Here is a 15,002-nt window from a genome sequence, read left to right as displayed (position 1 = left end):
GCTGCTGTATCGCACTTCAACTGTATATATGTACAGAAAGTTACAATAAAATGTATATTGCTTCTTTTTGCAAATTGTTTCACAGTCTTTTGTGTAGAAAAACTTGGAGTGAGATGCCGTACAAATGGTTGGTGTCAGTGCTGGTTAATCTGGCTAATCAAATAATGAAAATAGAGTCAAAGTGCCAGTTAACTCAAAACAAGAAGGAACTGGAGAAATAAAATGAACTGTTTGCTTTTAATAATATAATCAAAAGTGTCCAATAGTTTGTTAAACACACTCTTAAATATTCACTGTATTTCTACTGATGTACATAGAAATATAACAATACACTATTTGCCTAAAGAATTAAAATCAATATTTTGATTTACTTACTTTCCACTTTAATTCTTATACTGAACCTCCACGTGGGAGCAGTGCTACTTTAGTATTATTTATATACTATAACAGTTTTTTATTAGTATTTCGAAGTGGCTTTAATCTTGTTTTCAAATATTTTCAGTTTTGTGAAATATTTGTTATTGTTTTTAAATCTTACTATTTAGGTTTAATTAATTTTATTTCAGTCTTAATTTTATTTGTTTACATTTTTATTTATTTAAAAAATAATAATTATTTGCAATGGGAACATCAACTTTTAATTTAGTTTAGGTTTGATATAATAGACATGTTTTATTTTATTCATTCAGCAAAAAAAAAAAATGCTTTTAATAGTTTTAGTTTTATTAAACAATAACTCTGCATTGGAGTTTCTAGTTTTTGTGTATTGTTTATAAACTGTCCTAGTTTAATATTTTGAATAAGCATTTTTAGTTTTTATATTTTTTAGTAATTTTATCATGTTGTTATTTCTAAGCACTAATATGTTTCTTTTTTATTTCAGATTTATTTATGTATTTATTTTAAGTTAGTTGCTGCATCAAGTTTCATTTTGTGTTTTTTTATCTAAAATTAAAATTTTATTTTATTTAGTCTTATTTTAATTAACAGTTAAATGTGTTGAATTAAATCTGAGTTTCTAGTTTTAGGTAGTGCATCAACAGACTAAATCTTTAATGCACAATGCAAAGTTTCTTGAGAACTTTGTATTTCAGTTTTGCTCAAAAAAAAAAAAGCGTCAGTCCTCAAGGTTGGCAGACTTTCATGTATGCGGCTAGAAAGAGAACTAAGTTGCTGTCAACATTTATAGTCATCTAGAAGAGTGTACGTGTAAAACAGAGATTAAAACAGTGGCAGTCCCCATCTGTTTGAGCTTATGAGGAGAACACGTTCTGAAGAAGACAATGGGGTCATTCGGCTGGTGATGAGGCGCTCGAGGTGTCTGCTGAGACTCAATCTATTGCCTCAAAGCAATGTCCCACCTGCAGAAGTAAGCTGCAGATGAGGATTGATTTACAGAAAAGTCATGACCGAGCCCCTTTATCCCCTCTCTCGGTTCCTGAGGTAAACACTAATTTGCTGGTATAAATAAATGTAGAGAAACCAGACTCATCTGTGAAAGCCTAGAACTAAAGCAAGACGTGTTAAACCACATCAAAAGTGACATCTATCCACAAAACAAACCGCTTTTCTATACCCACCTCCATCGAGATGAAACCATCTTTGACATTTAACGAAACACACTCTGTTTTTGTGTTTTTCTCATATCGAGTGAGCTGTACCTTTGGTATTTTGATTATTATACAACGATCTGCAGAGAATATTGTTTTTAATAATGGAGCACCGGTAAAAGCTCATAGTATTTGCTTTTTGCCCACAGTGGCTGGTAGACATCTTCGTAAAGATCCATGTTGGCCAGCGTTTGCGGCAGTGGCCATCTGGGAGCTGTCAGAGGAAAAGGCATAGCCGACGTGTAAATATCAAGCCCTGCACCTCACATCCACACAGCCGCATACAGTTCCCAGATGCATTAATAGAAACGTCACTGATCTGAATTCTTTCTTCCATCCTGTGAGCCACTTCAGAAAAATACAACGACTTCTTAATTACATATGTTCACCACCACTGCCGGAAAAATATGAGGTGTAGGATTTCCTTTGAAGCAATTTTCAGTCAGAAATGTCAAGAAAATTTCACAAATGATTACAAAGATACACATTAAACCTTTAATTTTGGAGAATAAAGACTTAAATGAAAAATGCTACAACAGATCACAGAGATCTTATTTTGTTATTTTAAGATAATTATTTTCTCATAGAATGGTTAGGACACTATCATTGTGTACTTATTTTATTCAAGTTCACTACTTCAACAACAACAGCTGTGAGAACCAATGAGGTTTGTTCGTGGTTGTTTATTCTCCGCCTTTTTTCCTTATATGGTGTGGTGTGTGCTCATTAAGCTCACTGCAACATTCACAACTGTACACACTTTTTGTGATTAAGTATATGAATGAAACAGTCACACTTGTTTGGAGGAACATGAATAAAAGGTATGATATTTATTGTGAACTTGTATTAAGTGATATTTCATCACATTTAAATAATTTATTTTAGAATATTGTACCATTTTGTATAATTAAAATGTTTCCCCCCCCCCCCCAACCCCCAAAAAATAAATAAATAGATATTAACATAACAATATAGGCCTACTCACAAAATGTTTATTCAGTTTTATTTTATTTTATTTTATTTTATTTTATTTTATTTTATTTTATTTTAATTTTATTTTATTTTATTTTATTTTATTTTATTTTATTTTTTTTTATTTTATTATTTTAGGGCCTCTAAATAAAACAAAGAGTTTGCTTCTTCTTAAGTATGAGCTCTGTATTTTCCTGCAAATGCCTGATGTATCATATATGGTAATAAAAAAAAACAAATAAATAAATAAATAAAATAAACGATCAATTTTCGTCTGACGATCAATAAACTGTTCCATTGTCAGGCTTTAGAGGTGTGATGCTTTGCAGTCTGTCTCAAGATTTACTGTATTTCAGCATGACCTGAGCACAAATATAACTGCATGGGACTGTAATAAACCCTGAAGTCCCCGGGACGTATTTAATACCGCATCCTCTGAGCTGAGCAACACATACACGTGGACTTACAGCATGATAGAATTCATCAGATCCATCAACAGCAGATCTCTGCGTATCACACACCGACAGAGTCTTGCGTCTATCTGGCACTTGAACCCGATAAGATAAGACCATCTCCGCAGTTTTTTAAAAGGAAACTGCTGTCTGCAGCGAGCAGAATCTTGCCAGTGATCTGCTGAAGCTCTCAGTGGATGGATGTGCCATCTCTCAAACTGCTTTTTACAATGTCTAGTTTTCACATATCGGCGTGTGAGAAAAGAGATGCTTTCCAACTGTTCTGCTACCGGATCTTGACATGTGTTGCTCTGCAGAGTCCAGGAAATCTGATTCAAAACCTAGATATTGACTGGTAATAACATTTACAGGCAGTTCAAGTCAAGTTGAAAGATTTTTTTTTCTTGTTCAATACCTTTTCACTCAGAAATGCCCCACATTTTGAAAGTAAAATAGGCTGTTTTATGATTTAAAACACTAAATATGCACACACAACGGTTCTACGTTGATCTCCCTTCTTTATTCATTAGCCATTAAACGTTATGGATCTATAAATAGTGATAAGAATGCTTTTAACCCTGAGGTTTTGATCAAGTTCTATACTTTCAGGACGATTACGAGATGGGAAAGATGCTCGTTTCTATTTGGTTCCTGAAGAACCAGACGCTCTGGCTGTGTCAAATCCCTCATGCGCTTCCCGAATGCCTCCAGGTGTATTCCACTTTCATTTGTCATCCAGAAATATGATGGCATCAGCTATTCTCTTCAATTCCACAGAGAGAGTTTTTCATAACATTGCTGCAAGACATTGACAATAAAAAATCCACCAATCACTTCTGGAGACCTGTGAAGTCATTGCGGCCTATGTAAGCAGGTTTACATTTGGAGGTTTTTAATGAAATACTTGATTCAAAATAAAATCTCACGTTTACATCCAGGCACAATATTTTCCTTTGCTTTTGTATATGAAGGGCGTTGTGTATCTGGAACACTTTTAGTTTCTTCACAAGGTTTTATTGTATTGAATTAGGTTTATAAAAGTTTTTAAAACTGAGTTACAAAACAATAACATTTTAAAGCACTGGTTGCGATTCTTTTTTTTGTTGCAGCTTGTCTTTCTTTGAATTTTATTTTGTCGTTTGAGCTCCTGTGAGTCTTTTGTTGTGTTTATTATTCAAAAGATCATGTTTTATGGTGCTTTTGTAATTTTTTTGTAGCTTGACAGCTTCAGTTCTCATTCACTTTTATTATACTGAAAAGCAGAGCAAGAATATTCCTCAAAAATTAATCTTTTGTGTTGCAGTGAAGAAAGGAATAACGCAGAAATGAGGTGAAGGTGAGTAAATAATAAATTGTAATTTCTGGGTGAATTTTTCCTCGAATTGTCTTTTCATTTCACAATACAACACAGGTACAAAAACAGAGTTAGGTTCATGTTATCCTCTCAAAACGTCTTGGCATGGTGGTGGTACACTTTTAAATTTAAAATTGAATATTCACAAGATTATACTAAAGTCTGCAGCTCAGAATCTTTGACCTTTGGGTTCTTTTTTTGTTGCATTGAGAAGCAACATTTGTGAGAAAAATGTGCTTTTATAATTATGTCCCGGGTTGCACCATATGTTGTTCACAGAAAAAAACACTAAACCCACTTTCCTTTTTTCTTGACACTTTTGAATTTCTGTCTGTGTGCATAATGCAAAATCCATCGAGAACAACTGCACAGTCGGGAGTGTTGGCAGGCAGACAAGAAGCACATGAAATTACAGTGTTTGTATTCCCAATAGCTCGTATTTAGTGCCAAGATCTGGTTTATTAGCCAAAAACCTCACGTTGCCAAACGTGACTAAAGGTAAGATCTGTATCTTTTCGACTTGTTCTGAAGGCTGAAGCCAGTTTCTGATAGCAAATGCCAGTTTCTTGCCAGTTCTGCTGGCAAATCTGGCATTGGTGCTATCACAGACAGAAGTGATTAAATGGAAAGCAAATTGAGACTTTTGTTAACTCAGAAGTGATCTCATCAATGTTCAGAAATGTGTTCAGACCTGATAAGATTCCAAAAAAAAAAAAAAAAACTGTTTTCAACATTGATAATAATAAGAAATGTTTTCTGAGCACCAAATCAGCATGAAAACCTGCTGATTTTTTTTTTTACAAATAAATAAACAAATAAAATATTGAAAAATAACATAAAATGATTAAAAATAAAAACTAAAATTTGAAAAATAAAAGCTAAATTAACATATAAATATAAATAATTTAAAAATAACACTGCCCCCCATAATGTATCTTAATGTCCTAAAATATTAAAGTTTATTTAAAAATAGAAATAAAAATAATTGTTTTCTGTATAATTTTAATGTGAAATTTTACAAATAATTTGCTTTGTTACGATCATTTTGCTATTAGCCTGGACGCTGCACTAAAAACCATTCAACCAACACATCAAATTATCCAGTATATTTTCTAAAAAACATATAAATAAAAGTCTGAGTGGTGCTTGCCTGTACAAAACCCATCGTGGGTTGTTGCCTACATGCTTTGAAAAAAAAAAACATCATGGTTTCCACAAAACTATTAAGCAGCAAAACTGTTTTCAACATTGATAATAATCAGGGACATTTCTTGAGCACCAACTGAGCATATTATAATATTTTCTGAAGGATCATTTGACACTGAAGACTAAGGTATTAATGCTGAAAATGCAACTTTGCCATCATAGAAATAAAATACATTTTAATATTTTAAAATGCATTTTATTAAAAAAGAAAACCTTTATTGTAAATTGTAATAATATTTCTCAATGCTACTTTTTACTGTATTTTTGAACAAATAAATGTGGCCTTGACCATAAGTCTTTCCCTGCAAAAATTTTTAAATAAAATAAAATAAAAATACATAAATATCTTACTAACTCCAAACCTTTCACCTGTGGGAAAGTGTGATGGTGTATGTAACGTGATTCGCTAAATACAATTTGGGCTAGAGGTTTTCACAAGCCTGCAGCAGCAGCTCATATAGTTTTAGTCGTATCTCTGTGTGTGCTCCACTAGTGAGAGCTGCCATTCCCCCTGAGAGAAGCAGGGAGGACTGCATTAGCCTAATAACGGACATCTGGTGGTCATTCATTATCTTGACCATCCTTGATGTCCTCGACCTGGAATGTCATTTTTCACTTTGTAAAGATCTAACTTTGGTCAAATCAACAAAGGAGATGGTGGAGAGGAGAGAAGCTTTACAGGGAGGGCAGAGGGACGGTGCTGAGATGTTCATTAGCTGAGTGGACCCCTGTCGTGGGACGTCTCAGAAGCACTGATCAGAGGGATGGACAGGTGGAAGGATGAGAGGTTCTGATCTCGGATGAGGCTCTGATTAACTAAGGGGATTTTTGTACTTGTGCAACACAGGACCTTTACTATTGATTTACTGCTCTTAAGACAATCAGCTTTATGAACAGGACTGCTCTGTCCCACCTAAACCTGCTGAAAGGTCATACATTAACCATAAATGTATAAGTAAATTTTAAAATTAATAAAACATAAAAAAAAAAAAAAAATTAAGCTATATTTTTTTTCAACAAAATGACAAATAATAAAAAGAAAGATAAAAATAAAACCTAATATATCCTAATGTCCTAAAATATTAAAGCTTGAAATATTAAACCATGTTCAACCAATACATTAACATCCAGTATATTTTCTAAAAAAATATAAATAAAAGTGTCATTGGTGCTTGTGTGTACAAAACCCAAATGCAGTTGCTAGGTAGTTGCCTACCTGCTTTGGGTGGGTCACAGAATTTGGACAAAATAATAATTCTTACGAACTCAAACAACCCATGCTTCTTTTCTATAGCGGCACGTTCTTTAGTTGTGTAGGATTGCTTTTGGCCTTGAGCATGTCTGACTAATTTATAGTAACAAAGATCTGATAAATGCACTGAAATCCACAATAATGTACCATTTAAAAGACATTCATACTCTTGTTTCTTTATATATATATATATATATATATATATAATTATTATTATTATTTTTTTTTTTTTTTGCAGAAAAGCTGAAAGACAAATTGTATGTTGCAATTATGAATATTTGCTGCATAGCTATTTAGAACATAAGGGTTATTCCTATCTTGTAGTACATTTTTATGTCCCCATCCACTGCTGTCATCCACTGGACTTATTAATATTAAATTGTGTATTAATCATATTAAAATATTTGTAAACTTTTGAAATATTGTTTTAATTGGCAATCAATTTATAGATTTATCTAAAGCCTTTTAGACTTTTGTAAAGCAAACAACAACAACAACAACAAAATAATCCTCCAGGAAGTGACATTTATTACAAGTATTACAATGTATACAAGTATTAGCAATGGATTTAATGAATTTAATTTGGATTTATAATTGAGCCTGACTAGAGCACATTTCTCTTTTTTATCAACATAAACAGCAATATCTTTCGAAATACTTCCAACAACTACAAGCGATTTCAGATTTTTAAAGTTCAATTTCAAAAGGTACTACGTGACAGAAATGACCCACATAACATACAACAGAGCCAGTGTTTTTGTTTACCTTTTTCTTTAAACATGGTTGCCAGATTGATTATGAAACAGGAAGTAGTTACTCTAATGAGAAGCACATTTAACCATTCATTCCTAACCCTGAGCCACATTGTTATTCACAACTATGAGTGTGTGTGTGTGTGTGTGCACATCCATCCATTGAAATTACATCCACAATGTCTGGTGTTCACACTTCTTGCTTATCTACCTCTGGAAAGGGCATGCCGTGGGTCTAAATAATGCATTACATCTTTAGTTTATCTTGGCTATACTGCAAAAGAAGTCTATTTCCCCACTGCCGGAGAAAATATGCTTGCAGTGCTGCTAAGGTGTCAGTGTGTGTGTGTGTACCTCTGAGACACTGAGAGAGAGAGCGATACACAGCAATATACTTCTTGTATATTTGGATCTCAGAGTTTTGTATTCTGGAGAGGTGTGAAAAACTAACTTGGAAAATGGCAAGAATAATCTTCAGTCATACACCTGCCTCTGCCCCGGGGACTCGTCCGTGCCAGGAAATATTTTTTATTTTTACTTGTAGGCATTCGTCAAATGAGGCTAGGTGGCTTAATGAAGTTGTGCTGGAGTATTCTGGGCTATATTAGCTGATCAAGTGTAGAATCAGTTTGACCCACTATTCTTCTGTAATGAAAACATTATTTAAATATGCATTAAATCATAGAGAGAAGAAAGTTACTTAGTGTACCTTTTTTCCATTTCAACACAGTATATCAGTCCACTCCTCTGAGTAACTACTTTATTGGCACTACTTTAATGTCTCTTTTATTAAAAGTCTTGTTGTATTTAAACACAAGTGCTCCCGTCTTGCGCAGTTATCGTTATCGCAGACTAAAGTGTTGGTTAAGACAAAACGAATTTGCTGAAATTTATTCACCCTTAAGGCTATACATGATGTAGGTAATTTTTTTCTTCATCAGAACAGATTTAGAAATGTAGCATTATATCACTTGCTCGCCAATGGATCCTCTCTGCAGTGAATGGGTGCCGTCAGAATGAGAGTCCAAAAGGCTGTTAAAAACATTACAACAATTCACAAGTAATCCACACCACTCCAGTCCATCAATAAACATCTTGTTAATTGAAAAGCTGGGTTATTTAAGAAACAAATCCTCCATTATGATTATTTTAACTTTAAACAGTTGTTTCTGGCCAAATTATGACTCCATAATCCATAATAATACTTCCTCGAGTGAATCCACCGTTTAGAACTTTTTTTTTTTTTAGAACTATTTTCACTTTTAACAGTGCTTAATCTGTGCATATTTCTCTCTTGATTCAGATGAAAATGAAGCAATGGTTTGAAATTAAAATGTCTTGATGGATTTGTTTATCACAAACATGCAGCTTTTCACTTTTGTGATGTTGTATTGTGGTGTTTCTATCAGCTGTTTGGACTCATCTGACGGCACCCATTCAATGCAGAAGATCCATTGGTGACCAAGTGAACAAACTCAATCAAGTATTAAATTACCGTAATATTTTTGGATGGTTCACTGCGTTTTGATCATCTCATATAGTTGAATAGCTTTACATGTATATTGTATATTGCCACTAGAAAGATTTCTTATTGTGAGCACTGTGTGCTGTAATAGACTCTAAATGAATTCAGATATGATTCCAATTTTTTCCTCACCTATATGTTTAAAAACGTTGAAGGTTATGAGTAATGAAGTTTTGGTTATTCATATTCCACACACTCTTGTGGTCTGTAGGGATTCTTGAACTTCCATAAATGTTCTGAGTTCTATTAAAAATGTTCTTTCATATTATTCTTTGTGCTGGTGCTTCTACCTACATGCGTATGACTTTTTCTTGTTATTGAAATGAATTCATGCCAAACAATCTTGAAGACCTTTTACATTTCCACAATGGTTTGACCTTCAGGATTCTCCAGTGCTCACACATTCTCCAGTGCTATACTTCATTCATGTATTGTACCTTTAGTGTGCAAACACGAACCCATCCACCTTGTTTTGCTCTTCATACAATGGGCTGAGCTTCTCCATTCCACCAAATCTGACAAATGAATGTCTTCTTGCAGCCAAATACCAAATGCAACGTGGTCTTCCTTTAGAAAGACTGTGTGTGTGTATGTGTTTTTTAGAGATATTCCCATTAGCAGCAGAGGGAACAATATCACCATTACTCCTCCAAGAGAAGGACTTAGATGCCGAGCCAGAGATGGGCTTTAGTTCTGGGAAGAATAGCAAGATGCTGAATGGTGGATAATGATCTTACCGAAGCCAGTCGGTCATCTGAGTTTAGCAGTTCTTTGGGTAACCTTATTTCACTTTTCCTCTGTGTTGTTGTGACATTTTCATATCAAATAGGTCATTCCAGAAACATATTCTTAAGTCATCTGAATACTTCCATGTGTGTTATTGTGATATAGGCTGATAAAAGTGTGTGTAACATTGTAAGTCTTACCCTGAATAGGAAACCATAAATCAAATCCCTGAAACGGTCAAAGTTAAATGAATCCTCAGTTTTTCATTCCTGTTATCAATGAAAAAGTTGAATGTGCCTGAAGTAAAAAATCATCATGTTTACTGAAGCTCAGCTTCTTAACAAATGGAAAAGCCGATTTAAAAATCAATAGGGCAGATTAACTCCAGATGCAAGAAAAAGTTTGACACATCCCTTTAAGAAAAATAGAAATAAATGTAATCAAATATGCAGAAATAAAAAAACTCAGTGCATTAAAAAAAAAAAAAGAATCTGCAGTATATTTCCTCCTATAAATAGGAGTGAACAACTGGAACGATGGAGCTGATTTTGGCTGAGACGGTTTGTTGGCTTGGTTCAAAGAGTTTGTTGAATACACAGTGGATCTGATGAGTATATAGATGCACTGAATCATTTATTCTCTTTGTCAGTGTTGCATATGTCGGCCTTGATAAAGAGAACGTTGCATTTCTGAACCAATACAACACAAATGTACACATGGTGAAATCCAGTTTTCTCAGCCAGGGAATAACTGTAAGAGCATCTCTGGACTAGTTGATCTTTTTTATAGTGTATGGTTAAAATAAACAAATAAATAAATACATACATAAAAACATACTTTAATATCACTTGTATATATATATATATATATATATATATATATATAGCCAAGTCAATATATATATAAAAATGTGCTTTATGTGTTAATTACAACCTGGTCTCATAAAAATATGTACCTCTGTGCACTTTTTGTGCAACACTGTTTTTACGTACCTTACTGCATGTTTCGCCACAGTTTCAAAGAGAAATGTCCACTGACTGGCACTAAAACACTGGTTCAATTCGTGAACCCTGGCAAGTTTTTATTATGTTGAAATAGCTACGTATTGCTGTGTTTTTATGATGTTGCTTCTGGTACGTTTTGCGGCGGTTCAGAATTCAAAAATCTGGGGACTGTCACTAAAAGTTAATGCTCTATCATGTTGAAAATACACCCTACACCAAACCCAACCCTAAACCTATCCGATAGTGTTAACAAATGCAAAACTGATATAAAAACACATTTGCTGATCCAACCGTGCCATTTCAACTTTCTTATATGCAGATTTTAACTGTTTTGTCAAACCGTGGTTACACAGGATTCAAACCAGAGCTCCTTACCTCTCAAGTACGTCTCCTTATTCCGTGAGCTACATAACAAACCTTCTGTTCATTGAAAACCCATAAATATGAAGCTGGATATGTACGATATGACCATTCAGAAGCATCAATTTTCAAATCTCCCAGCATATTAATATTGTTTTGAAGTCATAACATGATTTTCTTAAAGTAATTGTGCGAAAATTACACTTTATTAATCGAAACTGTAAATTTGTGTGAAAAGTAATAAAAGGCGTCAGAGTTTTACTGCCTCTAGTGTTCATTTTGGAAACTGCAGTGATATGTACTTATTGGCACGTATTTCGCATCTCGCAAAAAAGTGCACCCAGGTACATTTATGCCATGAGACCAGGTAGGTTAATTTAAAAGTAACATTTTAATGCTGAAACTCACTATATATGTACAGTTGAAACTATGTATGTATATATATATAACCTATGTATATATACACCTGTAGTATTGTAATTGACCTGCAATTTCGAAAATTACAGTTCATCATACAGATGTAGGAAATAATAGTTTACAGTGTGTTGTGTAATTTATCAGTGTAACATGATAACACAAAGACTGCTGAAGGGATTGCCAATAATGGCCAATAATTTTGGTGAGTAATACTGTCATCCATTTCTTAAAGTGCCATTCTAATGTAAAGAAACAGCTGACAAAGGCTACGTTTACATGCACACTTTTTGGTTCAATCGGACTGAATTCATTACGATTGATGAATCTTGATTGTAGTGTTTACATGAACGCTAAATAAAGTGATTGGGTTGATTTGCGCGTTTACATGTCACAAGCTTCAAATCGGAATTTTTTTTTGACATGCGCACACTGCTAAAATTGTGAAATTGACATAGATAATATCAAGTTTTATAATGAAAGGACACGCATTTATACAACACTTTATTCGAAAGGAAGAGCCGCTTGTTACGTGCGTCATACAGTACGTCATTATGTTATTTCTGCGTCATTGCACATACGCAGTTCTTTTAGTTTTGTGGTTCAATCCGATCAAGTGTTTACGTACATGCACTCTCAATCGTATTAGAAGAGGAATAAACCACCCCCTTCAATCCGATCGAAATTTCATTCGGATCGATTAAGGTGTTTATATGAATGTTTTTCAATCCGATTACAAACTGATTATTTGGGTGCATGTAAACGTAGCCAAAGTGTCATTATTTGGTTGCTTATGTTGAATTTCCAGAAGGAAATATAATGTGGACTGGTTTATAACTAACACGAAAGTGCAATATTACTTAATCAACATTTCTTTTGTTTTCAAAGCAGACACACAAACACATAAAATCACACACAAACACAAGATTCATAAATTAGTACCCAATTTCTAAGAGCCACTGCAGATAAAGACAAATGTTTCTGGAGCATCTCCTTCAAAATGAATCATTTAGCAGGCCTGTAATGTCAACCACTTTATAATCGTGAAAAAGGCTGTAAAACTTTCTGCTTAAAACAAACCCGTGCGATAGATGGGCAGTTTACTCACAGGCAAGACCAACTCCATAAAATAGGCTCTCAAACAGACATCAATAGCTGTTAATATTTAATTCTGCCCATCCGATAATGCGATTCACTGAAACAAATCATTACTGTATTGAATTTGAGATAAATGGTGTGCAGAAAATTTTGAGGCTTAAAGCATTTTGCACTATTCTGCAAAGTATGCAATTTATATGCATGTGTTATATAAAGACACATGCGATTATTTATCACGCTTTCATCGCAGGGACGATTTAGATTCTTCATTCTGCAATAAAAGACACATAAAACAGTACAACACAGCTACATAAAGTCCTTTTAAAGTTTTATTCACTTAAATTTCTCAGTGTTAAAGCAACAAGAAAACATTTAGAATGTCCTTTGGTGTGATTTTCTTTTTTACACGTCAGTATATATACTGTATGTAAACTGATATTCTTTGATGCCAGCACGTTGCCAATATACTTTAGGAAAACTTCACAATCCAACTGAAGGAGAAAAAAAAGAAGTGTAAATGAAGTAAAATAAATTTCAGACCAACATAATCAGATATTTAATTCAGTATGCACCTTGATTGAACGCACTAAAATGTTGCCCTTAAACACATTTCAGCAATAATACAAAAAAGTATATGTTCTACATTATCTTTACTCTGTCAAGAAAATAACTTCTGTATTAATACAAAAATTAAATACACTAATGACTGTCTAAGCACTTCATCTGTTTGGGTGAAAACATATATCTTTGACCGTGGCCTCAGCAAACAGTTCGTCACATTTCAAAGTCATGGGTTTTTCAGTCATATTTTTTGGAGGATAAGGGGGTGTGCCACATGAGTGTGACTAACATCACACATACTGAAAGGAAAACCAAAAAATTATACATACTGTACTAAAAAAAAATATCAAGGGTTACAGAATAACATTCACAAAAGCACAGGGTGGAGGAAGGACGGGGCTTTTGACACAAAGGACACTCTAAAGTTTATTTTTGAATGTGGAGTGGGACGTGTTGGCGGGACGAGCTCAATTTGAAAGCGGATCAAATGTGACAGTCTGAATAGATTTCCTAATATCCACAATGCACTGACAGCAAAGAATGCTTGTTTCTTTTCTTTCTTGAGTCTTTCTCCATATCATTTTTTTTTTCTCGCATTTGCCAGTTCACACAATCCGGACAGTTTTCCATCGCTCCGTGTCACAATAGCCAAAAGCAGTCTACAGCCAACATGATACCCAGAATGGCTCAGGTGAGGGGCGGCAGCTGGCTTTACTTGTACATGCCGCTGGCTGAACGCAGCTCCCGTTGCCTTGGTGATAAAGGGAGGAAAGGGATGAGTCTTGTCTGCTCCAATCCCTGTCGCTCTCTCGTTCTGTTAGGGGAGTATCTATTATGGCTTAGTTCACGTCTCTACTTCCTCTTATTTGCTTCATGAAGCATATGCTCAGGTAAATTCTATAAATAACACCTTGATGTTTTTTTTTTTTTTACTTTTAGATTTTTATATTGAATCAATTTTTATAAATACTATTTTTATTGATGTATTAGTTATTGTATTTTGTCTGTCATCCTCAAAAGAAATTTTGCTTTGATATTTGGGCACATTCCACATGGCCGGCCGAGTGTCGGTGGGTCTTGGTGCGCTGCTTATACAGAAGAAGCTGGACAGGCAGAGATCTGCCTCTCAAAGGATCCAGCAGATCTCCACGATGAAAACGGGACCCAGGACGGACAGCAGCGAAAGCAGGATCAGCCCAGGGGGGCGGAGGGAATCCTGGCCCGAGTCTGACCCTCCGCAGCCACCCGGCTCGTTCTCGCACCGCGGTTTCTCACACAGCAGGCCGGTGTACGATGGAGGACACTGACAACGGATGTTGTTCACACACACGCCGCCGTTTTGGCAACGCAGAAGTTCGTTGTCACACACTCGGGCTGTGGCATTGAGAGGAAAAGGGTAAGCAGAAGACACAAACCCACACACACACACACATATATAGGCTACACCAAAACAAGTATGAACACTTCTATGATTACATAGAGCTCTATCCTGAGATATCACATATTCATCTATTGCTGAAAATAGACAGAAATAGTCAATACAAAGTGCAGGCAAAGTATTGATTGAAATGAATCACAAGTAGAAAACTTAATATCATTATTAATAGAAATTCATAAGTGAAAAATATTAATATACTTTTTTTTCTTACAGAAAACTGAACTCTTGATATTTGATTAAAAATGATCCAAAAAGCATCTCTGCTCAACGGCAACCTT

At 34.5% G+C, this 15,002-nt stretch overlaps 1 protein-coding gene across 5 annotated transcripts in view; it reads right to left on the bottom strand.

Annotated features, from left to right (window-relative positions):
* Positions 1–13,138: 13,138 nt before the first annotated feature.
* Positions 13,139–15,002, bottom strand: part of ntng1a (netrin g1a) — a 92,414-nt gene continuing 90,550 nt past the window's right edge. For all 5 annotated transcript variants that reach the window (XM_042751590.1, XM_042751593.1, XM_042751589.1 and 2 more), the window contains one exon: positions 13,139–14,660. In XM_042751590.1, the coding sequence (XP_042607524.1) occupies positions 14,413–14,660 (248 nt within the window). In that variant the 3' untranslated portion in view covers positions 13,139–14,412. The remainder of the gene's footprint in view (positions 14,661–15,002) is intronic.

Source organism: Cyprinus carpio, chromosome B24 (genome assembly GCF_018340385.1).
Source record: "Cyprinus carpio isolate SPL01 chromosome B24, ASM1834038v1, whole genome shotgun sequence".
Taxonomy (NCBI): Eukaryota; Metazoa; Chordata; class Actinopteri; order Cypriniformes; family Cyprinidae; genus Cyprinus; species Cyprinus carpio.
This window is presented reverse-complemented; position numbering and strand designations above follow the sequence as displayed.